Source organism: Pongo abelii, chromosome 20 (assembly GCF_028885655.2).
Source record: "Pongo abelii isolate AG06213 chromosome 20, NHGRI_mPonAbe1-v2.0_pri, whole genome shotgun sequence".
Taxonomy (NCBI): domain Eukaryota; kingdom Metazoa; phylum Chordata; class Mammalia; order Primates; family Hominidae; genus Pongo; species Pongo abelii.
Window position 1 is genome coordinate 64,923,267 of NC_072005.2, and position 26,586 is coordinate 64,949,852.

A 26,586-nucleotide genomic window follows, 5' to 3' on the forward strand; every position below is an offset into this window, starting at 1 on the left:
TTGTTTCAGTCTTTTTTTTTTTTTTTGAGATGGAGTCTCGCTCTGTCACCCAGGCTGGAGTGCAGTAGTGCAATCTTAGCTCACTGCAACCTCCACCTCCCAGGTTCAAGCAATTCTCCTGCCTCAGCTTCCCAAGTAGCTGGGATTACAGGCACACACTACTATGCCCAGCTAATTTTCTGTATTTTTGGTAAAGATGGGGTTTCACCATGCTGGCCAGGCTGGTCTTGAACTCCTAACCTCATTATCTGGCTGCCTCGGCCTCCCAAAGTGCTGGGATTACAGGCGTGAGCCACCACGTCTGGTCTGCTTGTTTCAGTCTTAAGAGGAACGACTTCATTGTTCATTCATAGGTAATTTATTCACCTAGTTTGCCCTCCTGCAATGAGTCCTCAGCATTATTACAGGAGTATAATGCAGACATACATTCAAAGAGGAAAATCTCACACATTCTGTGGTGTGTGCAGTACAGCACTGTGTGGACTCTCTCATTGTATACCTTTGTTGTTACAGAAAACACAGTAAGAGCCCCTGTCAAAGCCTCTCTTTCTGATTACACTTAAAAAGGTTGATTCAGGCCAGGCAGTGTCTCATGCCTGTAATCCCAACACTTTGGGAGGCCGAGGTGGGCAGATCATGAGGTCAGGAGTTCAAGACCAGCCTGGCCAACATAGTGAAACCCTGTCTCTACTAAAAATACAAAAAATTAGCCAGGCGTGGTGGCAGGCACCTGTAATCCTAGCTGCTTGGGAGGCTGAGGCGGGAGAACTGCTTGAACCTGGGAGTCAGAGGTTGCTGTGAGTGGAGATCGTGCCACTGCACAGTGAGACTGTCTGGAAAAAAAAAAAAAAAAAAGTTGATTCAGTGTTTGCTTATGTACAAGGTGGAAACTCCCAACTACAGGGCTCTTCATTCCAATCATGTTCTGAATGCATTCACAGGCTCTGTCAGAAGTGTCACCCCCATGTTTGCACATTTCATTCCAGTGTGTGTGCTGTCATGTCTGGTACAGACTGAATCATCCCCAAAGACTTTTATACCCTCATCCTAAGTTGTCTCCCGAGTTCCCCAATGAGCAGACTTAACAGTGTGGCTCAGCAATGTCTCACATTCATCAATTTACTGGATAGCTTAAAGGATTCTTTTCTACTGACCAGAGAGGAGTCAGATCTAAGACACGCCTCCTAAACACAGGAGTGAGAGTGAACTGGAAGACTCATGTGGCCCCCAACCATTATGTTTCCATGGGTTGCTCTCCCAGGTGTGCTCTTTGATGTCGAACAAGGGATGAGCTCTTTTGGAACGTTTTTCCACACTGAGGACACTGGCTGGGACCCTCCCTGCTATGGAGTCTCTGATGTACTGCCAGATGAGAGTTCTGCTTGAAGGACTTCCCACATTCTGGACACTGATATGGGGTCTCCTTAGTGTGAATTCTCTGGTGCTTGGTCAGACAGGAGCTGTCCCTGAAGGCTTTGCCACACTGATTACACTCATAGGGCTTCTCACCAGTATGAGTCCTCTGGTGCCTAATGAGGCCAGCGATATTCCTGAAAAGTTTCTGACACTGGTTGCAGCCATAGGGCTTCTCGCCAGTATGAATCCTCTGGTGCCTGATGAGGTATGCACTCTCGATGAAAGTCTTGCCACATTCTTTACATTCATAGGGTTTCTCCCCAGAATGGATCTTTTGATGCACAATGAGGTGAGAGTTTCTGTTGAAGGATTTCCCGCACTCTGCACACTCAAAGGGCTTTTCTCCAGTGTGAGTCCTCTCATGCTGGGTGAGGTACGAGCCGTCCCGGAAAGCCTTTCCACATTTGCTACACTCATAGGGCTTCTCACCGGTGTGGATTCTGAGATGCACTGTAAGGTGGGAGATGTCAGTGAAGGGTTTCCCGCACTCATTACATCTATATGGTTTTTCCCCTGTATGAGTTCTTTGGTGCAAAATTAAGGATGAATTTCGGTTGAAGGTTTTTCCACACTCTAGGCATTCATAAGGTTTCTCGCCTGTGTGAATTCTCTGATGCTGCGTCAGAGCTGACCCATCACTGAAAGCTTTCCCACATTTACTGCATTCATAGGGCTTCTCTCCTGTGTGGATCCTTTGATGCACAATCAGGTTGTAGTTCTTGGAGAAGGACTTTCCACACTCATTACAAGTATAAGGCTTCTCTCCAGTGTGAGTTCGGTGATGCAAAACAAGAGAAGAGTTCCGTTTGAAGCATTTGCCACATTCAGTACATCTATATTGTTTCTCCCCAGGGAGATTTCTCTGGTTTTCATTAAGCGATGAGCTCAGAGTAAAGATGTCCTCAAAATCCTTACCTTCATATGATTTCTTGCCTCTTTTCATTATTTTCTGATGACCAAGAGAGGTAAAATGATTAAAAGACTTAACACTTTCAGGGTATTTGTAGGGCTTTTCTCTCACTGGATTTCTTCCATGAATAACTTCCATGGAATGGTTGAAGCCTTTTCCACAGGCATCACTGTCACCAGTTCTCTTACCTGCATAACTTTTAGGATAGCTGGGTAAGGCAGGGTCATAATCCAGACCACTAACATTTGAGTCAGGCGCATGGAAACCATTTGTTGCCAGAACTCTCTGAGATGGTGGAAGGTCTGAGCTTGCAATCAAATGCTCCCCAAAACCAGGATATTCACAAATTGCTTCCTGAGTCCCTGGTTTCTCCAGAGTTAAAGCTGATTGCCTCAAGTGTCCCTCCTGGTTCTCACAGTCCCAACCATCACCTAAACTGGACAAGCAGGGAATTTCCCTTGTGAATCTTTCCACTTCTACATCACAGGGTACTTCTCTCTCAGGAAAATTCCAAGTTGTCATTTTCAATCTCATATCCCAAACTGCAAAAAGAAGAAAAATGCAGACTTAGGTATATGAAGCTTTATCTGTAAGAGAAACAGACAATGATGATGGGCTAGGTGTGAAGATGTGTATTTTTTTACTTGTTTTCTCTTTTAAATTCAAATTTATACAAGGAAGAGGTAAAATCATAGCCAAGGAATGGAACCAAAAATAGATTCAAAAAGAGCCATGTAGCATTTTCATCTTCCTAGAGAGCAGGCAGGAGGAATGGACCTCAGGATAAATCATCACCAAAAGGATTAGTTCGAGATGTGAGAGACCAGAGGCCAAGCATCCCTGCTCCCCCTAGAATTCCATCCCAGCCACTGCATTCTTGTCCCTGTCACGCACTGCTCATCAGTACACATTTCCAAAGCTCTGACTTCACAACGAGCTTACAACAGCACTGAAGGAGCAGTTCTCACCCCAGCTCTGTCATCAAAGTTCTGCACTCATGGATAGGACAAAGCACAGGCTTGGTGACCTCAAAGTTCTGGGTCTAAGTCTTAGAACTGTCACTGACCTGGTGGGGCACAGTGCTTCACACCTGTAATCCCAGCACTTTAGGAAGTGGAAGCAGGTGGATCATTTGAAGTCAGGAGTTTAAGACCAGCCTGACCAACATGGTGAAACACCATCTCTACTAAAAATACAAAAAAAATCAGCCGGGCATGGTGGCATATGGCCTGTAGTCCCAGCTACTCTGGAGGCTGAGGCAGGAGAATCACTTCAACCCAGTAGGCAGAGGTTGCAGTGAGCTGAGATCGCACCACTGCACTCCAGCCTGGGCGGCAGAGTGAGACTCCATCTCAAAACACAAAACAAAACAAAAACTGTCAAAGACTGCCCTGCATGGTTGTTATAAAAACTGGATCATGTTGGCCAGGCGTGGTGGTCATGCCTGTAATCCCAGCACTTTGGGAGGCCGAAGTGGGCAGATCACAAGGTCAGGAGATCGAGACCATCCTGGCTAACACGGTGAAACCCCGTCTCTACTAAAAAAATACAAACAATTAGCCGGGCGTGGTGGCGGGCGCCTGTAGTCCCAGCTACTCGGGAGGCTGAGGCAGGAGAATGGTGCAAACCCGTGAGGCGGAGCTTGCAGTGAGCCGAGATCGTGCCACTGCACTCCAGCCTGGGCAACAGAGCAAGACTCCGTCTCAAAAAAATAAACAAAAACTGGATCATGTACGAAGCAGTCTCCAAGGCTAGGGGATGAAGGGCATTCTGTAAATGGTTGCATGTGTCTTCATGCATATCAATCTTCCTGTCACCATCCTTGTCCACTCAGACTTCACAATATTAAGACAACTGGTTGTCCATTCATTGGTTCATTCATTCGGTGGGATCTGGTCTCGCTCTGTCATTCAGGCTGAAGTGCAGTGGTGTGATCTTGGTTCACTGAAGCCTCAATCTCAAAAACTTCAAGCAATTATCCCACCTCGGCCTCCCAAAACGCTGCAAATACAGGAATGAGCCACTGTGCCCAGCCTTCTTTCTATTTTTTAAGGTAAAATGAAAATAGACCCTTGCCTCAGAATACATACATACATACATACATACATATATGTCTACATTCAAGGCAATTTAGATATATATACATGTATATGTGTATATATACCTGTGTGTGTGTGCACGCGTGTATTTAAATTTCAGAAGGATACAGGCTGCAACAAAAAGTCAAAGTTTAAATAATGTAGTATGCCTTCATAAGTGTGACAGACTTTGATCAACAAAACTTAACCAAAAAAACCATATGGCCAAGTATTGGGGGTCATGCCTGTAATCCCAGCACTCTGGGAGGCTGAAGTGGGAGTTATCACTTGAGCCCACACAGAACGCTGAGACTGTGATGAGCTGTAATTGTGCTACTGCATTCCAGATTGGGCAAAAGAGACCATGTCTTAAAAACAAAAAACAAAAACAAAAACAAAAAAATAAAAAACAGACAAGGATTAAGAAGTCTGATATCAGCATTCAAATTTTCCATCCAATAAAAGACACAATAAGAGACAAAATGCAAGTTGCAGATAGACAGAAAATAAGACTTAAAAGCAAAAAGAATTACTGCCCAAGAGCTATAGAGGATTCTTACAGAGAGAAAATAAGGTTTAAAAGCACAAAAAATTACTGCCCAAGAGTTATAGAGGATTACTACAGAACAGCACATAAAAAGAAAAAAAATGGGCAAAGTAATCAAAGATGCACTTCGTGAAGGGAAAATAGAAATGTCCTGAAAACATCGGCTGGGGGCGGTGGGTCACGCCTGTAATCCCAGCACTTTGGGAGGCTGAGGCGGGTGGACCACAAGGTCAGGAGATCGAGACCATCCTGGCTGACACGGTAAAACCCCATCTCTATTAAAAATACAAAAAATTAGCCAGGTGTGGTGGCAGGTGCCTGTAGTCCCAGCTACTTGGGAGGCTAAGGCAGGAGAATGGCGTGAATCCGGGAGGCAGAGCTTACAGTGAGCGGAGATCGTGCCACTGCACTCCAGCCTGGGCGAAAGGGCGAGACTCTGTCTCAAAAAAAAAAAAAAAAAAAAGAAGAAATGTCCTGAAAACATCAATATTTATTTTCTCATTCTATCATTCAGGCAATTCCAAACTGCGACTTTAAGAACACAAAACATACACATTTCATGTGAGTAAAAATAAAATGAAGTACGATAATATAAAGCTTTGGTAGGTCACATGGGAAGAGGACTTGGAAAGTGGTCAGTGTGCTTGGCAGGGTACCTTAGTGGCAGCTGTGAAAACATAAACTGGGGGCAGGCGCGGTGGCTCATGCCTATAATTCCAGCACTTTGGGAGGCTGAGGTGGGTGGATCACCTGAGCTCAGGAGTTCGAGACCAGCCTGGCTAACATGGTGAAACCCCATCTCCACTAAAAATACAAAAATTGGGCCAGGCACAGTGGCTCACGCCTGTAATCCCAGCACTTTGGGAGGCTGAGGCGGGTGGATCACCTGAGGTCAGGAGTTCAAGACCAGCCTGGGCAACTATGTCTCTACTAAAAATACAAAAATTAGCTGGACGCAGTGGCGCATGCATGTAATCCCAACTACTCGGGAGGCTGAGGTAGGAGAATCGCTTGAGCCCAGGAGGCGGAGGTTGCAGTGAGACAAGATTATACCATTGCATTCCAGCCTGGGCAACAGAGCGAGATTCCGTCTGAAAAAAAAAAAGAAAACATAAATTAGGTATATTCTACCACCCAGCAGTTCCACTGGTATGTATCTCAGAATCAGAAAGCTGGATAAACGAACATCAATCCATACCTACGTAAATAGATGGTCTTTTTTTCTTTTTTTGAGACAGAGTCTTGCACTGTCACCCAGGCTGGAGTGCAGTGGTGTGATCTCAGCTCACAGCAAGCTCCGCCTCCCGGGTTCACGCCATTCTCCTGCCTCAGCCTCCCCAGTAGCTGGGACTACAGGTGTCTGCCACCACGCCTGGCTAATTTTTTGTACTTTTAGTAGAGACGGGGTTTCACTATGTTAGCCAGGATGGTCTCGAGCTCCTGACCTCGTGATCCGCCCGCCTCAGCTCCCAAAGTGCTGGGATTACAGGCGTGAGCCACCGCGCCTGGCCAATAGATGGTCTTAAAGGCCAGCAGGGAGAAGAGAAACCACCAGTGAATGACGAAAATTATTACAACAGATCACTTAATAGAAAAACTGGAAACCCAAAGGTAATGGAAGGATACTTTCAAAGCACTGAAGGAAAAATCTATCAGTCACACTATTGTTCAACAGCAAGGGTGAGATAAAGACTGTTTCAGAGGCTGGGTGTGGTGGCTCATGCCTGTAATCTCAACACTTTGGTAGGCCAAGGTGGATGGGTCACTTGAGCCCAAGAGTCTGAGACCAGCCTGGGCAACATGGTGAAACCCCATCCCTACAAAAGATACAAAAATTAGCAGGGTGTGGTGGCATGCGCCTCTTAGTCCCAGCTACTTGGGAAGCTGAGGTAGGAGAACTGCTTGAGCTCTGGGGGTTGAGGCTGCAGTGAGCTATGATTCACTCCAGCCTGGACAACAGTGAGACTCTGTCTCAAAAAAAAAAAAAAAAATTCAGAAAAGCAAAAGCAGAGTTCATTTCCAAGGATACTAGCCAGAGGAATTAGAAAATGTTGTTCTTCAAAAAAAAAACCCAAGAACGAAGGAAGGAAAAACAAAGGAATTGATGAATATGATGAATGTGGGCTAGGTGTGGTGACTCACACCTGTAATCCCAGCACTTTGGGAGGTCGAGGTGGGGGGATCACTTGAGCCCAGGCATTTATGACTAGTCTGGGCAACACAGTGAGATGTCATCTCTTAAAAAAAAAAAACTGATGAATGTATATTTAAATCAAATCCAATGTTGACCACATGAAATGCAGAAATCACAACGACTTGGAATTAATGGGATAGACTAATATACTAGACAACAGTGGCCAATGAGGTGGGAATGGGTCAACAGAATCAAGTGTTCTGAAGTCCTCAAGTTTTTCATGATTCCTGTTAGACCTGCTCAAGTCAGAATTAAAAGAATAAATGTAGTATAAAACATCTAAGCCCACAGAGCAGTAGTTTTTAACCAGGGATGTTTCTACTTCCAGAAGATACTTGGCAATGTTTGGAGATGATTTTGGTTGTCACTCTGAATAAGGGGCAGATGTTCCTAGGAGCCAGGGATGCTGCTAAATATCCTATAATGCACAGGATGGCCTTCCACAACACAAAATAATCCAGCCCCAAATCTCCATAGTCCTGAAGTTGAAAAACATTGTAGAGGGAGGTCAGAATTAAAAACAAAAACAAACAAACAAACAAACAAAAAACCCGATCAATCCAGAAAGCTGGTAAGGGGTAAAAAACAGCACAAAAAGGACAGGCTAAATAGAAAGTGTAAAGTAAGGTATCAGCAATTAAAATAAATATAAATGGCCTTGATGGGTCAGATAAAGACTGCATTAGACTGTATTAAAAAACATGTTTGTAACAGGTATCCCTAAAGCAAAAGGACATAAAAGCCAAAAGTGAAAGGATGGGACAGGTGAATGCCAACCAAAGAAGGGTTTTGTGGCCCTTTACAAGCCAAAGAAAAATTTCAAGTAAGGATCACAGGGCAATGTAACAGTAACAACATGCCTCAAAACAGAGTAGGCCGGGTGTGATGGCTCACGCCTGTAATCCCAGCACTTTGGTAGGCTGAGGCGGGCGGATCACTTGAGGTCAGGAGTTCAAGACCAGCCTGGCCAACATGGTGAAACCATGTCTCTACAAAAACACAAAAATTAGCCAGGCATGGTGGCACACGCCTGTAATCCCAGCTACTCAGGAGGCTGAAGCAGGAGAATTACTTGAACCTGGGAGACAGAGGTTGTAGTGAGCTAAGATCGAGCCACTGAACTCCAGCCTGGGCAACAGAGCGAGACTCCATCTCAAAAAACAAACAAACAAACAATCAAACAACAACAAAAAAACACAGAGCAAAGCCAGCTAGGTTTGTAGGAAGAAAACAGCAAATCTAAGCATAGTGGGAAATTTTATTTATGTTTTTTGAGGTTTTTTTCCTGATCAAATAGCTCAGATTATATTTAAATTTTAAAAAACGTTTTAATGTAATTGTTTAATTTTTATAATGGGGGTCTCAGTATGTTGCCCAGGCTGGCCTCAAACTCCAGAGCACAAGCAATCCTCCTGCCTCAGCTTCATGAGTAGCTGGGACTATAGGCACATGCCACTGCAACCAGCCATAGTGGGAGGTTTTATTTTATTTATTTAATTTTTTTTTTTTTTTTTTTGAGACGGAGTCTCACTCTTGTCGCCGAGGCTAGAGTGCAGTGGCACGATCTCGGCTCATTGCAATCTCTACCTCTCGGGTTCAAGCAATTCTCCTGCCTCAGCCTCCCAAGGAGATGGGATTACAGGTGCCCACCACTACGCCCGGCTAATTTTTATATTTTTAGTAGAGACAGGTTTCACCACGTTGACCAGGCTGGTCTTGAACTCCTGGCCTCAGGTGATCCGCCTGCCTCGGCCCCCCAAAGTGCTGGGATTATAGGCATGAGCCACTGCACCCGGCAGGTGGGAGGTTTTAATGAACCTCTTTTAGAAATGAAAATGCAGAAGAATGGAAAAGAGTTATGCAGGACAGAATGTAGTTAGCCAATCTGATCACACAGCTGGATGAAAATCTACGTACAAATTAGAATAAAATGCTTTCTTTCTAAGCACGAGTGGAACATTTGCTAACACTGACCAGGTCAAAGAAAAAGTTCAACAAAGCCCAGACTACAGCCTCTTGACTTCAAGGCAGCAAGTTAAAAGCCAGTAACAGAAAGAAAACCAAATACAATAAAACAGCGAGTAAAGCAAACCCCTATTTATTTGGAAAAATAAAAACTTGTTTCTCAATAATTGACAGATCAAAGAGAAAACTTGACAGAAATTACAAAACACCTAGAACAGGCCAGGCGCGGTGGCTCATGCCTTGTAATCCCAGCACTTTGCGGGGCAGAGGCAGGTGGATCACGAGGTCAGGAGTTCAAGACCAGCCTGGCCAATATAGTGAAACCCCATCTCTACTAAAAATACAAAAATTAGCCAGGCATGGTGGCGCATGCCTGTAGTCCCAGCTACTCGGGAGGCTGAGGCAGGAGAATCGCTTGAACCTGGGAGGCAGAGGTTGCAGTCAGCCGAGGTCATGCCACTGACTCCAGTCTGGGTGACAGAGCGAGACTCCGTCTCAAAAAAAAAAAAAAAGAAGAAAAAAGAAAAGGAAAACACCTACAACTACACAATGATGAAAACAGCACATCTCAAAACATGTGGCAAATGAGAATGCACAATGCAGCTAACAGTTCCTAGACTGAAAATGCTGGTCTTTAATGCCTGTATTTTAAAAAGAAGGCTAGGTCAAGCATGGTGGCTCACACCTGTAATCTCAGAACTTTTAGAGGCTGAGGCAGGGATATCACTTGAAGCCAGGAGTTTGAAACCAGCCTGATTATCATAGTAAGACTGTGTCTCTACCAAAGAAAAAAAAAGTTAGCTGGGTGTGGTGGTGTCATTCGCCTTTAGTCCCAGGTAGTTGGGAAGCTGAGACAGGAATATCACTTGAGCCCAGAAATTCGGGAGTTCAAGGCTGCAGTGAGTCATGATCGCATCACTGCACTCCAGCCTGGGTGACAGAGTAAGACTGTCTCCAAAAAAAAAAAAAAAAAAAAAAGATGATTAAAGATGAAGTTACTGTGGGTCCTGAAGCTGCAGATGGCAGCAAGTCAACAGCCATGGTGGTCTCCGAGGCTGCCCACAGATTTTCTTTAGGCCATCGCTGATGGGTTCTATGTATCATTGAAATGAATGGCAATAACACATTCTGGGATGTGGGTAACGCTTGGTGCCCTCAGAATGGTCTTGTTGGCTTCACTGTATGACTGATGATCCTCCAGCAATAAACAACCTACTGCTTGTAAACTCATTGGACAAGCCATAAACTCAAAGTGAAAGACACTCCAGAACAATATGTACCTTATTCCACCACTACAAAGAAGATTCAGGAGTAAGTCCCACCTTCAACACCTTGTAAGTACAGATAATAAAAAACAGTTTAAACATGTAAAAAATGGGACTTTTTATGTAGTTGTACTTTTAGGGCTCACCATTAACTTGATTATAATTGACTAAAAGAAAAGAAGACTGAAGACTAGTGATCTCACTGTTCAATTTACAACTTATGGGAAAGAACTATGGACTAAACCAATGGGAGGTAGAAGGAAAGTGTTAATAAAAATTACAGCAGAGGCTGGGCACGGCGGCTCACGCCTATAATCCCAGCACTTTGGAAGGCCGAGGCGGGTGGATCACCTGAGGTCAGGCATTCGAGACCAGCCTGATCAACAAGGTGACACCTCGTCTCTACTAAAAATATAAAAATTAGCATGGTGGCAGGTGCCTGTAGTCCTAGCTACTCAGGAGGTTGAGACAGGAGAATCACTTGAACCCAGGAGGCGGAGGTTGCAGTGAGCCGAGATCGCGCCACTGCACTCTAGCCTGGGTGACAGAGCAAGACTGTCTCGGGGGAAAAAAAAATCACAGCAGAAATTATGGAAATTAAAAACAAGAAACCAGTTGAGAAAATGAAGAACACCAAGTCTGTCATTTGAAAAGACAAATGAAAGAGACCATTAAAAAACAGCAAGAAAAAGGCCAGACATGGTGGCTCATACCTGTAATCCCAACACTTTGGGAGGCTAAGGCAGGTGGACTGCTTGAGGTCAGGAGTTTGAGACCACCCTGGGCAACATAGTGAGACCCCATCTCTACAAAAAATATAAATAAAAAAAAAAGCCAGGCATGCTGCTATGCACCTGTGGTCCCAGCTACTTGGGAAGCTGAGGTGGGACGATCGCTTGAGCCTAGGGGTCAGAGGTTGCAGTGAACGGAGAGAGCGCCACTTCACTCCAGCCTAGCTGACAGAGCAAGACCCTGTCTCAATAAATAAATAAATAAAATTTTTTAAAAAGCAAAAATGAACACATAAGTCATATTCATTGTCAGACAGGGGTTTAACTAACAGTGTAAGGTTAACAAAATGGCAAAGCTGGATTTATCCTAGGAATGTAAGGACTAGGAAACATTGGAATATCTATTAATACAATTCCCCATATTATCAGATTAAAGTAGAAGACAGCTCCCTTACACCTTATCCCAATACATTCAGAAAGTAATATGAGAAAATCTCACCAAGACTCACGATCAAAATACTCTCAGATTCAAGTAATAGATCATTTATCTCAATAAATTCAAAAAGTACTTTAAGGAAACGTCAGACTCCTAAGGAAAATTCTTAATAATTAGGGTCATAGGGAATTAATGTGAACATCACACCTTAAACATCAGAAAAAAGGAAACATCAGCATCATTTACTTTCAAGTCCAGGCCAAGGCCTTAGACACTTGCTATGTACACAGCATTCAGCAGTGATGTGGAGGGGCCAGCCTGTCAGGAGGACCATGCTCCCAGCTGTCACCCCTGGATGCTGCAGGGACCTCTCCTGTGGAAAGGGCTCCTGAAGCTGCCCTGCCCCATGACATGTTTCCTGTTCTGAACCTTCTGGATAGACTGGGGCCTGGCATGGTCTGTGGCCATCCTGTGAAAACAAGGGACTTGAAAGCACCTCCCTGCAGGTTTGTGAAGGGAGGATGCACATGTACAGTTAAAATAAATAAAATAGGCCGGGTGCGGTGGCTCACGCCTGTAATCCCAGCACTTTGGGAGGCTGAGGCAGGCTGATCACATGAGGCCAGGAGTTTGAGAACAGCCTGGCAGACATGGCAAAACCCCATCTCCAGTAAATATACAAAAATTAGCTGGGCATGGTGGTGCACGTCTGTAATCCCAGCTACTCGGGAGGCTGAGGCACAAGAATTGCTTAAACCTAGGAAGCGGAGGAGACAGAGCAAGACTGTCTCAAAATTTAAAAAAAAGAAAAAAGAAATAAAGAAAATAAAAGATGAGATAAATCAGACATATACAGGGTGATATCATCTATGGAATTTTTTCAGACACACAAAATATTCTCTTAGAAATAAAAATATAACGATGCCTTGGCAAGACACTAACCAAGGCTGTGATTACATCTCTCTTGGGGGTAGGGAGGCTAACTCGCCTTGAGGAACAAAAGGAATGTCCATTTCATCTATAACAGATACTTCCTTTGTTGAAATAAAACTTGAACACCACCAAGAAAGTGAAAACACAACCCACCAAATGGGAGAAAATATTTATATTACGTGTATCTAGAATATAGAAAACTCTTACAATTCAATAATAAAAAGACAAAAACCCAATTTTTAGAAATGGGCAAAGGATCTTGTCTTAGTCTGGGCTGCTACAACAAATAGACTGGGTGGCTTAAACAACAGAAATCTATTTCTCACAGTTCTGGAGGCTAGGAAATCCAAAATCAGTGTGTCAGCATAATTAGTTCTGGTGAGGGTCCTCTTCCTGGTTTGCAGATGGCCACCTTCTCAGCGTGCTTTCACAGGGCACAGCAGGAAGCAGGAGTTCCTGAGAGCTCTCCTGTCTCCTCTTATAAAAGCACTGACTTCATTCAAAAAGGTTCTACCCTCGTGACCTAATTACCTCCCAGAGGCCTCATCTTCAAATACCATCACAGTGGGGATAAGGCATCAACATACGAATTTTGAGGGGACACTACATTCACCCCGTAGGAGTTCTGAATAGATATTTCCCCAAAGAAGTCATACAAATGGCCAATGAGCACATGAAATGATGATCAATATCATTAGGTATCAGGGAAATGCTGATCAAAACCACAGTGAGATACCACTTTACACTCACTAGTATGTTCAACATTTAAAAACAAACAAAAACAATAACAAGTATTGGCAAGGATATGGAAGAACTGGGAACTTTTCACTGCCGGTGCAAATGTAAAACAGTTAGCTACTTTGGAAACCAGTCTGATGATTCTCAAAAAGGAAAATATGGAGTTGTCATATGATCCAGCTATTCCACTGCTATGGTTTGGATACGGTTTGTCTGTCCACACCAAATCTCATGCTGAAATTTAATCCCTACTGTGGTGGTGCTGGGGCATGCAGCCTACCAGGAGGGGTTTGGGTCATGGAGGTGGAACCCGCATGAATGGCTTGGTGCTGTTCTCACGGTAGTGAGTTCTTGCTCTCATGAGACTGGATCGGTTCTGGGGGAAATGAATTAGTGCCCCCAGAATTGTATTGATTCTTTACATAGACTTAGGGCTTTAGAATTTAAAGAATTATATGGATATTTAATATTACCAGTAAATTTAGAGTGCACTGCAAAACAGATTATAAACCGTGCATATTACATAAAAATTTACTCAAAATGGATCAGCCTAAACATAAAAGCTACAACTATAAAACTCTTTTTTTTTTTTTTTTTTGGAGACAGAGTCTTGCTCTGTTGCCGAGGCTGGAGTGCAGTGCTCAGTTCTCTGCAAGCTCTGCCTCCTGGGTTCACGCCATTCTCCTGCCTCAGCCTCCCAAGTAGCTGGGACTACAGGCGCCCGCCCTGACACCCGGCTGATTTTTTGTACATTTTTTAGCAGAGACAGGGTTTCACCATGCTGTCCAGGATGGTCTCAATCTCCTGACCTCGTGATCCGCCCACCCCAGCCTCCCAAAGTGCTGGGATTACCGGAGTGAGCCACCGCGCCCGGCCCTTTTTTTCTTTCTTAAGAGACAGGATCTCACTCTCTTGTCCAGCCTAGACTGCAAGGTGCAATCAAGGCTCAACACAGCCTCAATCTCCTGGGCTCAAGTGATCCTCCCACCTCAGCTTCCTGAGTAGCTGGGACCACAGTTGCACACCATCACACATAATTTTTTTTTTTTGAGATAGAATCTCACTCTGTCTCAGGCTGGGGTACAGTGGCATGATCTCAGCTCACTGCAACCTCCACCTCGTGCGCTCAAGCGATTCTCTTGCCTCGGCCTCCTAAGTGGCACACGCCCCCATGCCTGGCTAATTTCTGTATTTTTAGTAGACAGGGTTTCACCACGTTGGCCAGGCTGGTCCTAAACTCCTAACCTCAAGGGATCTGCATGCCTCAGCCTCCCAAAGTGCTGGGATTACAGACGTGAGCCACCACACCCAGCCTAAAGTTTTCTTTTTTTTTTTGGTAGAGATGAGGTCTCACTATATGGGCCAGGCTGGTCTTGAACTCCTGGGCTCAAGCAATCCTCCCACCTCAGCCTTCCAAAGTGCTGGGATTACAGTTGTGAGCCACCATGCCTGGCTTAACACTCTTTTTTTTTTTTTTTCCTGAGACAGAGTCTCGCTGTGTTGCCCAGACTGAAGTGCAGTGGAGCGATCTCAGCTCACTGCAACCTCCCTCTCCCGGGTTCAAGTGATTCTCCTGACTCAGCCTCCCGAGTAGCTGGGATTACAGGCATGTGCCACCATGCCTGGCTAATTTTTGTATTTTCAGTAGAGACGGGGTTTCTCCATGCTGGTGAGGCTAGTCTTGAACTCCTGACCTAAGGTGATCAGCCTGCCTTGGCTTCCCAAAGTGCTGCGATTACAGGCATGAGCCACTGTGCCCAGCCTGGCCTAATGTTCTTGGCCAGGTGCAGTGGTTCATGCCTGTAATCCCAGCACTTTGGGTGGCTGAGGCAGGTGGACCATTTGAGCTTAGGAATTCAAGACCAGCCTGGGTAACACGGTGAAATCCCATCTCTACTAAAAATACAAAAAATTAGCCAGGCATGGTGGCATGCACCTGTAGTCCCAGCTACTCGGAAGACTGAGGCAGAAGAATCACTTGAACCCGAGAGGCGGAGGTTGCAGTGAGCTGAGATCGTGCCATTGCACTCCAGCCTGGGCAACAAGAGCAAACCTCCGTCTCAAAAAAAAAAAACAAATTAGCCGGGTGTGGTGGCCCTCGCCTGTAATCCCAGCTACTGGGGAGGCTGAGGCAGGAGAATTGCTTGAAACTGGGAAGCAGTTTGCAGTGAGCCCAGATCGTGCCACTGTACTCCAGCTCGGGTGACAGAGCAAGACTACATCTCAAAAATAAAATAAAATAAAATAAAAAAAGACCCATGCTATAACATGAAACATTTTCCTAAGTCTAACAAGCCACACACAAAAGACCACATATTGCAGGCTATTTATATGAAATGTCCATAACAGGCAAATCTATAAGACAGAAAGTAGATTAGAGATTACCTACGGCTGGGAAAGATGGGGGAGTGACTGCTAACGGTATGGGTTTTCTTTTTCAGGGGTGATGAAAACATTCGAAGATTGACTGTGGCAATGGATATACAAGCTAGTTAATATAATAAAAAACAATGAATTGTACACTTAAAAGGGTAAATTGTATGCTATGTGAATTATATCTCAATAAAGCTGTTTAAAAGAGTAAGTATGTGTCGAGTCTGTAAGGGTCAGAACCACTGGTCTAGATCCCATCTGCCACATTTCTGGTATTTTAGGACTTTATAAAGGAAATAACAGTCCTTGCAGGGATGTGCTGAGCTCATGTAGACTTCCATTCCCTGGTACTCACCTCTGAAAGGCAGAGGGATCCACTCAGGCCAGGTGTGTGGATACTTGACATCGATGGTTGCTGGACATTAGCCATTTATGCCCATCCACATAGCTCCAGCCATCTCTGTGGGACACCCATAATAACGTTTACTTTACTTATTCACAACTCATTAACAAAAATAAATCATTTACCAACTTTAATCCCATCCTGATAAAGTCAGCCACGTGATTACAAGTGTGATAAAGAGTCTGACTCCATTTCGGATGGTTGCTGACAGCTTTCAAGCCCCCACCCCTTTCTCCTTCTCCCTCTCATCTGGGCAAGCTAACAAGAAAGTCTGGGAATTTCCTACTTGGTGCCAGCAGGAAGTTCAAACTATGCAAGCCCCAACCCCAACCCCACTATCTAATCACAATGAAAGCCCAGCCACGGCCGGGTGCACTGGCTTACACCTGTAATACCAGCACTTTGGGAGGTCGAGGCAGGAGGATCACTTGAGCCTAGGAGTTCAAGGCCAGCTTGGACAATGTAGTGAAACACCTTTAGCCAGGCATGATGGTGCATACCTGAAGTACCAGCTACTTGGGAGCCCAGGAGCTCAAGGCTTCAGTGAACTGTGATCGTGCCACTGCACTCCAGCCTGGGTGAGACAGCAAGACCCTGTCTCAAAAAAAAGAAAACAAAAATTAACAAAAATTATATAGTATCTTTGTGGTGAAAATTTGAAAAAGTTTACTCAAGACCTGAAAGGGCACTTGAGTAAGTGAGAAGCTAGACCAGGTACACAGATGAAAGGGCTGGGTACTGAAACCAGGACAACTCTCACTACACCTGTAAAAGCAATGCCTTCCAAGCAAATCTCTGGAATAATTTTACTGACGCATGACAAAATTCACACTGAAGAAGACAGCTTCCTGAAGTATCCATGACAACTCCTTAAAAAACAAAAAGAAGAGAGGAAAAAGAGCTGGGAGTAGTTGTTTTGCCAAAGTCAAGCCTTCTCCTTAAAGTTCCAGTAAGCAAGCAACCCAGTGAAGGTACAGGAAGGACAGAGCCCCAAACAGACTCGGAGGCATTTAATAATTTAAAAGGTGGTAAAGGTGGCCTCACACATTAGCAAGAGGAAGTATATCTCGTGCTGTCTTTTCAGATGGAAAAATAATTACAATTCCAAATTCACTCACGCTCACACACAGGCTTATAAGACCTACATAGTATGTGAGAAAAAAAATTTTTGAATGATTAGAAATAATAGAACTAGGCGGGGCGCGGTGGCTCATGCTTATAATCCCAGGACTTTGGGAGGCTGAGGCAGGTGGATCACCCGAGGTCAGGAGTTCGAGACCGGCCTGGCCAACATAGTGAAACCCTGTCTCTACTAAAAATACAAAAATTAGCCAGGCGTGGTGGCAGGCGCCCATAATCCCAGCTACTCGGCAGGCTGAGGGAGGAGAATTGCTGGAACCCGGGAGGCGGAGGTTGCAGTGAGCCGAGATTGCGCCATTGCACTCCAGCCCAGGCAACAACAGCGAGACTCAGTCTCAAAAAATAAATAAATAAATAAATATAGAACTACAAGAATATCTTTGAGTTATCAGAGTAGAAAAAAATTGTGGGTTTTTTTTGTTGTTTTTTTTAATTTATTTATTTTTTTCAGATGGAGTCTTGCTCTGTCGCCCAGGCTGGAGTGCAATGGCGCGATCTTGACTCACTGCAACCTCCGCCTCCTGGGTTCAAGCAATTCTCTTGCCTTAGCCTCCTGAGTAGCCAGGACTACAGGTACCTGCCACCACATGCAGCTAATTTTATATCTCTATCTATCTATCTATCTATCTATCTATCTATCTATATATTTTTTTTGAGACGGAGTCTCGCTCTCTAGCTGGGCTGGAGCGCAGTGGCGCGATCTCGGCTCACTGCAACCTCCGCTTCCTGGGTTCAAGCGACTCTCGTGCCTCAGCCTCCTGAGTAGTTGGGATTACAAGCATGCGTCACCACACTTGGCTAATTGTTTATATTTTAAATAGAGATGGGGTTTCACCAAGTTGGCCAGGCTGACCTTGAACTCCTGACCTCAGGTGATCTGCCTGCCTCGACCTCCCAAAATGCTAGGATTACAGGCATGAGCCATGGCGCCCAGCCAAGAATTTCTTCTTTTTTTTTTTTTTAAAGAGACAGAGTCTTGCTCTGATGCTCAGACTTGAATGCAGTAGTATGAACACGGCTCACTCCAATCTTGAACGCCTGGGCTCAGGAGCTGTGACCATAGGAGTATGCCATCACACCTGGCTAATTTTTTTTCTTTTTTTTTTTTTTTGGATACAGAGTCTTGCTCTGTCACCCAGGCTGGAGTGCAGTGGTGCGATCTCTGCTCACTACAAGCTCCGCCTCCCGGGTTCACGCCATTCTCCTGCCTCAGCCTCCCGAGTAGCTGGGACTTCAGGTGCCCGCCACCATGCCCGGCTAATTTTTTGTATTTTTAGTAGAGACGGGATTTCACAGTGTTAGCCAAGATGGTCTCGATCTCCTGACCTCGTGATCCGCCCGCCTCGGCCTCCCAAAGTGCTGGAATTACAGGTGTGAGCCACTGCGCCCAGCCATTTTTTTTTTTTTAATGTTTTGTGGAGATTGGGTCTCACTACGTTGCCCAGGCTGGTTTCGAACTCCTGAGCTCAAGTGATCCTCCAGCCTCAGACTCCCAAAGTGCTGGGATTAAGGCGTGAGCCACTGCATCAAGCGAAAAAAATTTCTTTTTTCTTTTTTTGGAGACAGTGCCTCACTCTGTCACCCAGGCTGGAGTGTAGTGGCATGATCTTAGCTCATTGCAACCTCTGCCTCCTGGGTTTAAGTGATTCTCCTGCCTCAGCTGCCCGAGTAGCTTCGATTACATGTGCCTACCACCACACCCAGCTAATTTTTATATTTTTAGTAGAGACGGGGTTTCACCATGTTGGCCAGGCTGGTGTTGAACTCCTGACCTCAAGTGATCCACCCGCCTCAGCTTCCCAAGGTGCTGGGATTATAGGCGTGAGCTACTGCGCCAAGCCAAAGAATGTCTTAACTCACAAAAGGCACAAAACATAACAAAAAGATTTGAAACATCTTACTATATCAAAATGAGTAATACACCATGAACATAAGATTAAAAGAACATTCAAAGTACCATCTCTAGAATGGCTTATCAATTACAGAGGGGAAAAAGTGGAGGATCCTGGCAGAGAGCACTTTAACTACATGACAAAAATCTGATCACCACCAGCCTCACATGCTTCCTGACACACCACACCAAGAAGAACATGATGTCACTTAGACAATGCCCTGCCAAAGATGAGAGTCTGAATTTAATATTGGGAATGTCAACTGAACATCAAGTGACAATCTACACAACCACCAGCTGGGTCTTTTAAAAATATATCAATTTCATGAAAAAAAAAAAAGAAAAAAGGAGAGTGCCATTCAAGGTTGAGGGAGACTAAAATAACATGACAAGTCAATGTAACACAGGATCCTAGATTGGATCCTGGATCAAAACAAATACTCAAAAACCATACAAACTGTATCAGCTACATACAAACTATATCAGACAAGAATTCTGTATCAATAACAAAGTACCTGGGGCCAGGCGCAGTAGCTCACGTCTGTAATCCCAGCACTGTGGGAGGCCAAGGTAGGCAGATCACTTGAGGTCAGGAGTTCAAGACCAGCCTGGCCAACATGGCGGAACCCCGTCTCTACTAAAAATACAAATATTAGCTGGGCATAGTGGCACACGCCTGTAATTCCAGCTACTTGGGAGGCTGAGGCAGGAAAACCACTTGGGCCTGGGAAGTAGAGGTTGCAGTGAGCCGAGATCACTCCACTGCACTCTACCCTGGGTGACGGAGTAAGATTCCATCTTTTAAAAAAAAAAAAGTATACTTGGGTGTGATAATAACACTAGTTTTGTTCAAATGTTCTTTTTGGCTGGGTGTGGTGGCTTACACCTGTAATCCCACCACTTTGGGAGGCCAAGGCAGGACTGCTTAAGACCAGGAGTTCAAGAACAGTCTGGGCAACATAGTGAGACCTCATCTCTATAAAAAATACAAAATTAAAAAATAAGAACATTACTTTTCTTATGAGATCCTGGCTGAAGTATTTCAGAGTGAGGTATATCTACAACATACTTCCAGTAACTCAGCCAAAAAAACTAAGTGTATGTAAGTATATGTCTGTACCACACCTGCCTCTGCAACACCTGCTGTGTGTCCAAGTGTGTGTGTAAAATATAGAGAGAAAACCCTATGTCAGAGGCGTTTGAACCAAAGCAAACCTCCATCTTAAATGGGGACTGGGTAAAATAAGGCTGAGACCTACTGGGCTGCATTTCCAGACAGTTAAGGCATTCTAGGTCACAGGTAAGACAGGAGATTGGCACAAGATACAGGTCATAAAGACCTTGTTGATAAAACAGCTTGCAGTAAAGAAGGTGGCTAAAACCCACCAAAACCAAGATGGCAACGAGAGTGACCTCTGCTCCTGCTCCCACTAGCACCATGACAGTTTACAAATGTCATGGTAACATCAGGAAGTTACCCTATATGGCCTAAAAATAGTAGGCATGAATAATCCACCCCTTGTTTAGCATAGAATCAAGAAATAACCATAAAAATGGGCAATCAGCAGTTCTTGGGCCTGCTCTATCTATGGAGTAGCCATTCTTTTATTCCTTTACTTTCTTAATAAACTTGCTTTCACTTTACTCTATGGACTCGCCCTGAATTTTCTTTCCCCTGCAACTTTTATGCAAATGTGGAACTTTTCAAAATGAAAAGTTGGGTGAAGAGAGAGGTAAACAAGCAGTAGAACGGAGGAAAGTCACTTGCTGTGGGAAAAAAGAAAAAACAGACAAAAACTGGGTATTCAAAACGTACTTTAACAAGCCCAAGTTCCTACAGCCAAATTTTTTTACTTGGCAAAAAATAAAGGACCTTTTCAGGCTGATGGTAATTTTAATAAAGGTTTAGGTTGCATTTGTCAAAACTCATCAATGGTACAGGGAATATCTGTGCATTTCACTGAAAGTCAATTTTGGCTCAAAAAATTTAAAAAAGCACTATTGAACTCTAATTCATGGTAAGCATAGTGAGGTGTCTGAGGGAGAAGTGTTGTGATATCTGCAACTTACTTTGAAATGTTTCCAAAAATAGGTGGATTAATGGATGGCTGAAAGGATGGACAGAAGGAAAGATAAGGGATACAGTAAGTTCAGCAGACGTTAAACCGGGTCGTTCACTGCACAAGTCTTTCAGCTTCTCTATCTAAAACAACATTTTATGTCATAAAATATTGAAACTGGAAGACTGCACAAAGGAAATATGCCACTAAACCAAGGAAAAAGACAGCGAAATGGTCACTAAACAGGTGCAAAAATGCGGCCCTCACTGAGAATTGCAGTAAAACATGATTTCGCAAATATCAAATGGAAAAACACACAGGTGATCTAACACCTTCGAGACTCAAGGGGAAGCGGCTCGGCCCACTGGCTGACGGCCGCCAATTCAGCCGGAGGCCGACCCAAGCCTACACTGCCCCTCCCACCTGCCAGAAAAGCGGCAGACTCGGGGGTTACCCCCGGAGACGGACCAGGACACCCAGCAGGCGCGGCAAAACGGTGTCTATAGGAGGGCGGGCTAGAGATGCGAGGGCGGAACTCACGGGTGACGCTAAGGAAACAGCGGGGGCGTCCAGACCGGCCCCGGAGCGACCTCGCCCTCAGAGGAGTGACCCCCAATCGCCACGGAGCGTCCCCACCCGCCAGGACAACTACGCCCCTGGCCAGACCCTCGCCCTAGCGGGCCCGACATACCCACTACCCGCGTGAAACCCACCCGCGGACGCGCCCATCGCCTCCCCACAAGGACCCGGCGGGCCTCCACCCGCCAAGCCTTCCCTCCGCAGGAAACGGAGGCAGCGCAGGGCTCAAGGATGCGTCGGCACTTACGGTTGGCGGCCGGCGGCAGCCATGTTCCGGGCGACTGCGCTTGCGCGACTGCCGGGACAAGGATGTGCGCGTGCGCGGAGTCCCCCGACCTTCCCCCGCCCAACGCTGGGGCGGCCGCGGGTACCCGGTTATTCATTACCCTGGCGTGGACTCGCCTCGGGGCGGACGCGCAGGCGTTTACTTTCTCCTATGGCCTCCTCTGATTTTTAACCCGATGCTATCATTATTTTGTTATAGAGCCTTCCTTTTATTTACTGCATAATTTCCTAAAATATTTCTTTATCTATAATCTTGTTTTTTTGAGACAATAATGTTAAAATTCAGAATAAGTACACTCATTATTCATTGGCAATATAATTATTTACTGGGTGCGTGGCTCACGCCTGTAATCCCAGCATTTTGGGAGGCCTAATTTGTTAAAATGACTAGATCTAAGAAATGTAAACAAAGCCAGTAACTTTCCTCTGTAGTAACAATAGCCGGTTGAAAATGAAAACTACACATTGTTTTCATTCTTTCAGTGGTTCTCTTAAACTTTAGCATGGGAAAATTGGAAGCCTAAATATTTACTGACAGGGAAGAGAGAAACTGTGGTATGTGCAACGGAGCAATAGGGGGTGGTTAAAACAAACGGACTGGGCTCACCTAAGGTCAGGAGTTCAAGACCAGCCTGGCCAACAGGGTAAAACCCCGTCTCCACTAAAAATACAAAAATTAGCCAGGCGTGGTAGCAGGCGCCTGTAATCCCAGCTCCTCGGGAGGCTGAGGCAAGAGAATCACTTGAACCTGGGAGGCGGAGGTTGCAGTGAGCTGAGACCGTACCATCACACTCCAGCCTGGGGGGACAAGAACGAGACTTCGTCTCAAAAAAAAGGACTAACTTATATACAAGATAGACAGTTCTCCAAAAACAGAGTTCAAAAAGTAAACTGTGCACTTATCCACATGATACAACTTACCTGGAAATAAAAAACACAAAATCTATACGTTATACAGAGATTGATACATAAGTAGTAAAGTAACAATAACATGGACCAGATAGATTGTGGCAACCGAGGGGAAAGAGTTGGGGAAGAGACAAAGGAGACCTCAGTTACACCTGTGATGCTTGATATGAAAAAAACAAATCAAAATCTGAAAATCTGACTACATGTTAACACAGGTAAAATCTCGATGATACATGGGTATCATCTTTATTATTTATAGATTATTCTATTACTCTCCGAACCTCTCCGCAGGTTGAAATACTTCACAATTTTTAAATGAAAATTAGAAAAAAAATTCTAATCCATAACAGTGATTAAATTGTCACTCACAATACTGATGCTAGGAGCAACTTGGAAATCAATTAGCAAAAGCAATAAAGGATCTTCATGAAGAAAATACAAAAACCTCATTAACAGACCTAAAGTTAAGTTCAGAACACACTGACATATTATTCCTGAATGGAAAGTATTTTTTTTAATTTCTCCATGAAGGCCTATATATTTTTTTAAAGTATTAAAATATGAGACCAGGCACAGTGGCTCACGCCTGTAATCCCAACTCTTTGGGAGGCCGGGCTGGGGGGATCACCTGAGGTCAGGAGTTCAAGATGAGCCTGGCCAACATGGTGAAACCCCATCTCTACAAATATAAAAATTGGCTGGGCACGGTGGCTCATGCCTGCAATCCTAGCACTCAGTCTCAGAAAAAAAAAAAAAGATCTTCACAAAACTACTAAACAAAATTATAGCAATTCCAATTCAAAGACTCCCCCCGCCCCCAGCTCACAGAATAAAACAACTTAAAGATCATATGGAGAAAAGTCCAACAGTATCTTGTTAAAAGAATAGTCGGAGGCCGGATGTGGTGGCTCACAACTGTAATCCCAGCACTTTGGGAGGCCAAGGCGGGTGGATCACTTGAGGTCAGGAATTCAAGACCAGCCTGGCGAACATTGTGAAACCCGTCTCTACTAAAAATACAAAAATTAGCCGGGGGTGGTGGCGGGCGCTTATAATCCTAGCTACTCAGGAGGCTGAGGCAGGAGAATTGCCTGAATCCCGGAGGCAGAGGTGGCAGTGAGCTGAGATCGTGCCACTGCACTCCAGTCTGGGCGACAGAGCTTTTTTTGAGACTCTTGTCTCAAAAAAAAGTCAGGCACCCTTTATTAGATACTAAAATATACCATATTAAGCAGATGGGCTCAAATAGGCACTAAAACAGACACAAATGTCAGAAGAATAGAAGAGTATGCAAGAAGAGATGAGTAAAAGTAATAATCTAGTAATAAAGTTAACAATAAAGCATAACATCATTAATAATAACAAGGGTGTTTTTTCCATTCAGTGGCAAAGAGAAATCCTTAGTGCTAAGTACTGTGCTGGCACAAGTGTATATTCTTTTTTGTATTTTTTGAGACTGAGTCTCACTCTGTCCCCCAGGCTGGAGTGCAGGGACAAGATCTTAGCTCACTGCAACCTCCACCTCCCAGGTTCAAGTGATTCTCCTGCCTCAGCCTCCAGAGTAGCTGGGATTACAGGCGCACACCACCACACCCGGCTAATTTTTGTATTTTTAGTAGAGACGGAGTTTCACCTTGTTGGCCAGGCTGGTCTCAAACTCCTGACCTCAGGTAATCCACCCACCTCAGCCTCCCAAAGTGCTGGGATGACAGGCGTGAGCCACTGCGCCTGGCCGCAAGTGTATATTCTTGTAGGTCACATGTAGGGAATCTTTTTTCTGTGAAAAGCCCAATAATAAATATTTTCAGCTTTGCAGACCATAAGGTCTCTGCCATGACTACCCAACTCTTCCAGATAGCAGCATAGATAATACTAAACAAACAAATGTGACTGCATTCCAATAAAACTTTACAGAAACAGAAGGCCCACTGAGGCCATTGTTTGCCAATCCCTGTTCAGGAATTATCTGTTTGTTCTTGAGGTAGGAGACTTTCTACATCAAGATAAGCATCCCAGAAGTCATTTACAAAATGGCACTTTTTTTCCTTAGAAATGGGGTCTTGCTTTGCTGTCGAGGACGTAGTCCAGTGGCACGATCATAGCCCACTGCAGCCTTGACCTCCTGGGCTCAAGCAATCCTCCCATCTCGACCTCCCCAGTTGCTGGGACTACAGGTGTACACCACCATGCCTGGCTAATTTTTTTTAGTACAGATGGGGTCTCACTATTTTACCCAGGCTGCTCTCAAACTCCAGGGCTCAAGTAATCCTCAGCCTCCCAAAGTGCTGGCGTTACAGGCGTGATCCACCCTGCCTGGCCAACATATGTGGTGTTTTTTTTTTTTTTTTTTTTTTTTTGAGACAGTCTTGCTCTATCGCCCAGCCTGGGGTGCAGTGGCGTGATCTCAGCTCACCGCAGCCTCCAATCTCTGCATCCCCGATTCAAGCGATTCTCCTGTCTCAGCCTCCCAAGTAGCAGGGATTACAAGCACGTGCCACCACGCACGGCTAATTTTTGTATTTTTAGTAGAGACGGGGTTTCACCATGTTGGCCAGGCTGGTCTACAACCCCTGAGCTCAGGCAATCCGCCCACTTGGGCCACCCAAAGTGCTGGGATGACAGGCGTCAGCCACAGCTGTAGCTTATTTAATGGGGCACTCAAGGCCTTTTGCTGCTGGCTCAACATCCCTTTCAGGCCTTCACTGACCTATGCCACACAGCACTTGCGCCCAGGGATAAAGAGCCGGATCAGCTTCTGCTCACCCCAGTCCTCTTTGTCCAGTTGCTGGACGCTGCCTCTTCTTTCTGGTTGGTCTCCTCCTCCAGGAGGCATTCGCGAACGCCCCAGTGGAGCCACACGGTACATGCCTCTTCCACTTATTTCCCCAGGGCTCACATTCCACAACTACTAAATCAACACCGACAGACTCATAAGCAGCCCCCTCCTCGTCCTTTTTTTCCTCCTGAGCTCGGGAACGTCTGCTGGGGGTGAGGGGGACTCGCAGACCACCCCCTCCCCAGGCGGAGGTGGGGGGCCGTCACCTGGCCAGGTGTCCGGGGAACGGCTCGGGCGGCTGACGCCGCAGTCCGCGAGAGGCGAGGAGGATCCTTGGACTGTGGGCAGGATCGCAGGGAGCGGAGGCCCTGCCAGGAAGGCGGGATCTGGGGACGATCCCCATTCCTGCCAGCCGCAGACGCGGAGCCCACAGGAGTCCCCGCAGCCCTACCCCGTGCATCCACGGCGGAGCCGAGGCCGCGACTCCGGGCCTGTTGGCCGGAACCCGCAGCCGTGTCCTGGGCCGCCCCGGTCGCGGCCACCCCTGAGAGGCCCCGGCCCCTCTCTATCCCGCAGTGGCTTGGGGAGTGCGGGTCATCACGCCCACCCGCCAAGGCGGACGCCGGACCCTCGGCTGCGCATGAGCGCCCACTGCGGTGCCGTCGCTGCGCATGCGTGTGCTTCCACAGCCTACATCTCCCAGAAAACCCCGCGGCGCGGCGCTCCACCGCTTCCTCCCTCAGGTTGCGTTAGCCGCGACGATGGCGCCCCCCAGCGGCAGCAGGGAGGCTGTGGGGGTCCTGGGCGTTGCGGTGTGCAGGTGTTCTGGGAGGATGCCTGGCGCCGACCTTGAAGGGACCCGAACGTGAGAGGGAAAAACGCCCGTGATGCCAAGGCTTCGGCAGCGGACAGCCAAAATCCTGAAACCCCGCTGTGCTCCCTGTGATTCACTTTCCA

The 26,586-nt window shown here is 45.7% G+C and overlaps 1 protein-coding gene across 10 annotated transcripts; it reads right to left on the minus strand.

Moving 5' to 3' along the window:
- Positions 1-26,279, minus strand: ZNF329 (zinc finger protein 329). 10 transcript variants are annotated; one of them, XM_054541311.2, is made up of 4 exons: positions 25,896-26,262; positions 16,490-16,583; positions 15,942-16,046; positions 1-2,868 (listed from the first exon to the last, which is right to left on the minus strand). In XM_054541311.2, exon 4 carries the CDS (start codon positions 2,858-2,860, stop codon positions 1,235-1,237), a length of 1,626 nt encoding a protein of 541 aa, XP_054397286.1. In that variant the 5' UTR covers positions 2,861-2,868; positions 15,942-16,046; positions 16,490-16,583; positions 25,896-26,262; the 3' UTR covers positions 1-1,234. The 10 variants fall into 10 exon arrangements, with proteins under 10 accessions (XP_054397286.1, XP_054397289.1, XP_009231529.2 ...); XM_054541314.2 differs by lacking the exon at positions 25,896-26,262 and adding an exon at positions 25,617-25,740; XM_009233254.4 differs by lacking the exon at positions 25,896-26,262 and adding an exon at positions 25,561-25,633.
- Positions 26,280-26,586: the final 307 nt, after the last annotated feature.